This window comes from Magnolia sinica, chromosome 17 (assembly GCF_029962835.1).
Source record: "Magnolia sinica isolate HGM2019 chromosome 17, MsV1, whole genome shotgun sequence".
Lineage (NCBI taxonomy): Eukaryota > Viridiplantae > Streptophyta > Magnoliopsida > Magnoliales > Magnoliaceae > Magnolia > Magnolia sinica.
Window position 1 is genome coordinate 60,384,684 of NC_080589.1, and position 6,586 is coordinate 60,391,269.

Sequence of the window (6,586 nt, forward strand, 5' to 3'; positions counted from 1 at the left end):
TCAATAATGATTTGAGACATTCCTTTATAGTGGCTAAGGGATAAACCATCATGAACCGCACGTAACTTAGTAGCTGTGTTAGTACCTACTCCATAACCATCAGCAAAAGCGAAAATGAAGTTACCCTTCTCTCCTCTCCAAATTCCACCCTCACCTGATCTGCCCGGATTTCCTCTTGCTAAACCATCAACATTTATTTTAAATCATCCAAGCAGGGGCCTCTCTCATTTAACCACCAAGGCTTGACCACCATTTTTGTTCATTGAAGTGGAAGCACCTTTTCACGGCTAAGACTGCCGTCTCATATCAGCCTTGCCAACGTCCTCATCTGAGCCGTTAATTAAAGCAACCCACTACCTAATTTTGGCAATAACTGTTGCTGAGGACACCCCAGCCCTATCAAAAACTGCGGCATTACGAGCTTTCCAAATCTCCCAGATTATAATGCATGGAGCAAGCATGTGTCCTACCATTTTCCTTTGCTTGGACGAGACCATCGCCCACCACTAATTTAACCGTGCCTCGATCGAAATTACAGCCATGACTGTAACTTCAAACCACCTACTGACAGCGAGCCACATGCGCTGCGCTAATTTACTAGCAATAAAAAGATGATACACCGATTCCAGAGTGTATAATTGGGAGTCCTGAGAGTCTTGAAGGGCGCAACAAACACATCTAGATGCAAGCTGAACCCCGCGAGATTGAACCGCACAATCGACCGAGACTGCTTTTTGTAAGACTTTCCAGACCAGCAGGGAGGTTTTGGGCAGAAGTTTAGCATGCCATACCATCTTGACTAGCTTCGACCCGTACTCGGGGCCCTACTCATTGCCTAGCTTAATCTAACTAAGAACTCCCTAGCTGGAGTGAAAGGCTAGATAGGCGTGTCCGTGTCCCCTGCAGAACAATATCCGGCCTAAAAGATGTGGTCGATAACACATTGAAGGAGGTAGAGCCACGCAGAAGAAGTCGGAAGTGGACCAACTGAACCAAGCACATGACACGCCTGGAGGTCTTGTAGCCCATCCGACACCTCAGATTCAACTAGCTGAGCAAGAGGCCCAAAACCGGTCTAATTCACCTTCCAAAATTTACATGTCCCAGCTCCAATTTTCCATAGAACTCGGGATTCCACCATAGGAATGAGCTCGATGATTCGCTTCCATAGAGGAAAGGAGGGTCGCCTTGAGGCGTCGGCCATGCGAGGAGATAAATCATGCTGATACTTGGCCGTCATGAAGGATTTACAGATATTCCTTTCCTTCCCAAACTTGATTGTCCATGCCATTTTACGCTGAAAGGCTATCATGATTTCAGGAAGCCTTCTAAAACCGATGCTACCCTCTTCCTTAAGCGTAGCCAGCACTTTCCACTTCTTCCAATGACATTTTTATTTCCCATCTATCCAACCCCAAAATTTTTTTGCCATCTGCTTCTCTATTGAGTTCAACACCTTCCCGGGAATATGGACAGCTGCCATAGAATGGGCCAGAATACTTAATAGGACGTTCTTCACCAAGACTACTCTCCCAGCCTGTGATAAAATTCAAGCCTCCCACCCATTAATACGCCCCACCACTTTATCAATCAGAGGATTAAAATCACTGGATTTAATTCTTCCCTCTACTATAGGCACACCGAGATATGAGAACAAAGAAGAAGATTTACCAAAGCCAAGGAGAGCCTTGATAGATTAATTTAGTACTTGAATATAAAAAAAATAAAAAAAATAGTGCATATAAGATGATAAATGTGTAATATTTGAGTCTCAACAACCGCATGATATGGTATTATAGTATGATGATGATGATATGGCTATGAGCACGTGTATATGATTATGGTTGTGGTAGCAGAGACGTTAGGCATGATTGAGATTTGATGGTCATGACTCTTGATTATGTATATCTTGCATCTCTTACATATCCTTGCACATATTACATGCCTACTCATATGCGTCATCGTCCGTAATCATTACCTTATAATATCTCATTATTTTGATTTCATAGCATGCATATAGAATGCACCACACTCCCTTAAGAACTCACATGGCTTTATAAGCTCATACTTTCCTTTATTCCTTTTAGGTATCGATACAGAGGAAGAACGGAAGACTTGGGCCCATTTGTAATTACATCTCAGGCATTTGGATTATTTTTTCGTTTGGGTTGTGTTTAGCTCTTTTTGGGAATGTATATATTCATAAGATGTATATGGAATTAATGAATAAAGTGGTTATGTATAGCAAAGAAGTTAGATTGCATATAGTGGATGATTGTCTTTGTTATGATACCATAAAACAAAAGAAGAGAAAAAAAAAATGTCTCTGAAATTTATAGTTGGGCGCCGAGCTCTAGACTTGGTTTATGGGAGTCGAGTGCTAAACTCGAGGTACTACAGAGGTTGTAAGCTATGGATTCAGCTTAAGGCGAATGGGTAGTAGGAACTGAATTTGGGACGTGACATCAGATTTTGTATTTTTAATTTTTTATTAGCATGTAAGATGACACATAATTTTATACATCCAAAATCTTGCGGGAGGGGTGATCCCTGTGGATGAACATCTTCAAGCTAAAGGCATATCGTTAGCCTCTCGATGTGTATGTTGTCCATCTGCTGGTCATCAGGAATCTCTGCAGCATCTTTTCATTTCGAGTCATCTGGCTTCAGTGACTTGGCGGCATTTCAGAGGCATATTTGGGATTTCCCTCGTCCGGCACGTCTCTCCACTAGAAAGGATAAATCAATGGTGGGGGGCCTCTCCAATTGGCGGCCATCTGCATCAGATCAGAGCCCTCACTCCCATTTTCCTGCTTTGGGAAATATGGAAGGCTTGAAATTCCTTCAGATTTGATACTGCGAAGATGAGTATTAGGACGGTGATCTCTCGTACTAATTGGTGGTTGGGTAGGACTTTCAGTGGGAACTCTCACCAGATTCTCAGTCATCCTTCCTGGTTGGACCAACTTCAACTCAGGAATCTCCATATTCCTATGGCTTAGCAGGTGACCAAGAAAGTTGTTGTCGTGGTTTGGAATAGGCTGGATCGAGGCTGGGTCAAGTTGAATGTGGATGGCTCCGCCCTGCATAATCCGGGCCCTTCAAGAGGTGGTGGTATTTGTAGGAAAGATAACGGTGATGTGCTTTTTGCCTTCCATCGTGGCTTTGGGGTAGGTTCAAATGACAAGGCAGAACTTATGACGGTCTTTAAGGGTCTTTCTATTTGCATCAGCCTCGGGCTGTGGAATGTGGTGGTCGAGTCAGACTCAAAGCTGGTGATGGATTTGTTCACCAAAATCTCTAGGCCAGGGTGGAAGTGGCATCATTGGGTGGCTCGCATTTTCTCCCTCAATGTGAAGGGTTCTTTCCGATTCTCTCACACCCTTCGACAGGGGAACTTGCTAGTAGATGTGCTTGCCCAGTTAGGCAGTACCACCCAGATTAACAAGGTTTTCTTCTCCCCCCAGGAGCTTCCCTGTGAGTTTCGTGGCCTGGTTGTCCTTGACAAGGCTGGTTTGAGTGCTATTAGACTGATGGCTCCAGTATAGTTTGGTTTTCTTTTCTCTTTCTTTCACGATAGGTGGATCGAGGCTTTATCTTTTTGCTAGCCTCGGGTCTTCCCGAAATACATGCCTTGTAATTTTCTCCTCATCATATGATACTTCCTTTTTGAAAAAAAAATAATAATAATAATATTCCTTAAAATAATAATAATAATAATAAAATAAAAAATCTTAGTGCTTAGATCTCCCATTTGTATGTGTGACTACTTATTTTGAAGTTATAAACTAGTATTGCAAGATGTGTGGTTCACATCTCAAAAGGAGACTAGAAACGCCTAAAAAAAATTAGGCCATAAAGTTAAATCATTATTATCGCACATGTGGCTTGATTTGTAACGACAAATCAACTTTGGCATAAAAGATCTCAACACTGGTATTTGTTTACGAAATGCGACTATTTTTTAAGCCATCATCGAGTACTAAAAGATGTGCAGTCTAATGGGCACAAATTCAAATCATTTTTTATTTTTTTTCTGACGTACAATTTCAAATCATTATAATCACACATGTGCCTGGAGTCTAAAAATACTTCAAAAATGGGCTACATTATTAAATCATTAATACCATACGTGACTCAAATGTGCAACAACACACTAACTTGGACATTTAGGATCTCAACACTCTGATCTCCATTTTGGGATGAGTAACCACTCGTTTCGAAGGGCTTGATGGTTTCTTTGAGATTAATGGCTTACATTTATGATCATGCCTCATAAGGTGGCCCAAAAGGTGTTGTTATGTTCTAAAAGATGAAGGAAATTGTTGTCATTATAAATTATTGATACGAAGTAAAATCACTTACCACACTCTAAATTAAGTAATAAGTTAAGAGAGGAGAGATTTAAAATAATAATAATAATAATAATAATAATAATAATAATAATAATAATAATAATAATAATAATTCATTTTTTTTTCCTCTGGATATCAAAATTATGCATTTAATTATGTGCATTTACCAAACACCTTGAATCAGGACAAATTCATTAAAAAAAAAAAATCAAAATTTTAGCAATTAGTGTTGAAAATAAGTTTTATTAAACATGTCGTTGAATGTGGTTTACGTCCTCCCAAACCAATCGTTCCCACAAAAGATGTCAGAAACACCATGACACCAACTCACCTTCTAAAACGTCACAGCTCGCGCTGTTATAAAACCCCAACCTAACTTCTCTGTTCTTCCCCTCCTTTATCAAACTGATCACGGGCGAGAAACCGACTGTGACTAGTCCTTGACAATCTATCCAGACCATCCAACTATTCAGCCACTGTCCGGGTGATCATCAACTTGGGCCGGTCAACCACCAAGCTATAGTCGATGTCTGACTTGCGTCTCTAATTTCGTAAGCACATCTCCATCACCAAGTTCCTCTATTTACCTTCTAAGGTCCGGAACCGTGTTGTGCCATCCCACCACATCAAGATCTCATCAATCCTAATAGTCCAAGCACTATCTTTTATCAAACAATACTTAGGATCTTTAATGCACAATGTCGAGAGCTATATACAACATTTTCTCATATGTTTTCTTCGGTGCTTACGACAATGGTGGAGAAATCTTCTCCCACGAAACCCACAGACCAAAACTATTTAGAACCTTGAAAATCTTGGTTCCATAAACTCTAGTTCATTAATCTAAGACGTTCAAAAGAATCAAAACGTTGAAATATACCCCATGCGATGACGTGCCATTAATGTTGGTCATCTTCCACATCAAGAAAGCCCAGTTGTAGACTCCTGAATGATCATTGATTCAAAATCCAAGACGTTCACTATAAAGACCATATGAACAATGTATGGTGATGAAATTTTCAACTAAGATTAGACTCAACCTCATAGATGTATCAAACCAACAAATAGTTATGGAAATCGCTTGCTGGAAGTGGAAATCTCTTAAAAGTGGAATTTGAGAATTTGAGAATGACCAGGAGAGGACGTTAAAAACCTTACCAAATGTGGGAATAAGATCATTCCAGTGACCGAACTTGAGAGAGGGAGAGAATGAGAGAACGAGCCAGGCTAAGTTTGAGTTGAATTCGGTAGGCCAGTGTCATGAAACAATGATTTTTCTCCCATCTCTTCTCACTTAAATAAATTTTTTAAACTTTGTTTTAGCATACAAATTTTGTTTAATACAATTGCTAGATTAATATTAATGTTGTTTTCTCAAATTATTGAATAGATGATGAAATTTTGACATAAACATATTTAGAGCATGATTTGGATTAGAGGATTCCATGAGAACTCCAAACTTCAAAAATATCAAACAATATTAAAAACCGACATTTTATACATTGAAAATCAAAATTTTCTGTGCTCTGATCGTAGAAATTCGTAAACCCAAGGGCCTTCTATACAAATTAAAAAAATTAAGGGTTTAAGTATAAATTTTTATCCTAATTAGATCAACAACCCTCTAGGCACAAAAATCCTAAGTTTCGCAATGCTAAATCGCCCAAATGTCCATCTGATTGTGCTATACATTCGAAATTATAAGTTATGAGTCGAAAGTGGATAATTTCAAGGTTTTTGTTGCAATTACTCTAAAAAAAAAAAATTTATTTTATTTTATTTCTTTAACATGATTTATTTCTGAAAATTTAAGTCATTATGTTAAGTTTTCGAAGTGGTTCTCCGAAAGGTGAATTTATGATGATTTTGCAAATTACGTGGAAATTGCCAAATATGTTGCCTATTGGAATGAGTTATGATTATTTGGAAGTATAATTGAATTTTAAGTGCCATATAAAGGATGAAAGTTGATGAATTACTTTGATAAAGTAATGTGCGATTTCAATGAAATTTATGGATCTCATGCTGAGAACTCTAATAATGAGAAAACAAGGAGGGTGATTGAGTCCCGTGGGTGGAAATTCCTTAAATCTAATTGGTACCTTTTGGATACTCCATCGATAAAAGATGAATGGGTGAGCACTCAAGTGTGTGCAACAGACGTACATCTTCTGTTTTTCTGATTAGTGGAATAGGGGCATGGCCATTCTTTTGAAGAAAAAAAAGTGTGT

The 6,586-nt window shown here is 38.9% G+C and overlaps 1 protein-coding gene across 1 annotated transcript; it reads left to right on the plus strand.

The window, feature by feature from the left end:
- Positions 1 to 2,596: 2,596 nt before the first annotated feature.
- LOC131230550 (uncharacterized) lies at positions 2,597 to 3,548 on the plus strand. Its single transcript, XM_058226456.1, has 2 exons — positions 2,597 to 2,749; positions 3,006 to 3,548. The coding sequence occupies exons 1-2, from the start codon at positions 2,597 to 2,599 to the stop codon at positions 3,546 to 3,548; spliced, it is 696 nt and encodes a 231-aa protein (XP_058082439.1).
- The last annotated feature ends 3,038 nt before the right edge of the window (positions 3,549 to 6,586 follow it).

What these genes read in the sequence shown, in the direction of transcription:
- LOC131230550 (XM_058226456.1), top strand. Translation starts at nt 2,597, where the DNA reads ATGTGTATGTTGTCCATCTGCTGGTCATCAGGAATCTCTGCAGCATCT. An exon ending in CTAGAAAGGATAAATCAATG is followed by an intron (nt 2,750 to 3,005) that starts GTGGGGGGCCTC and finishes ATGGCTTAGCAG; the next exon opens with GTGACCAAGAAAGTTGTTGT.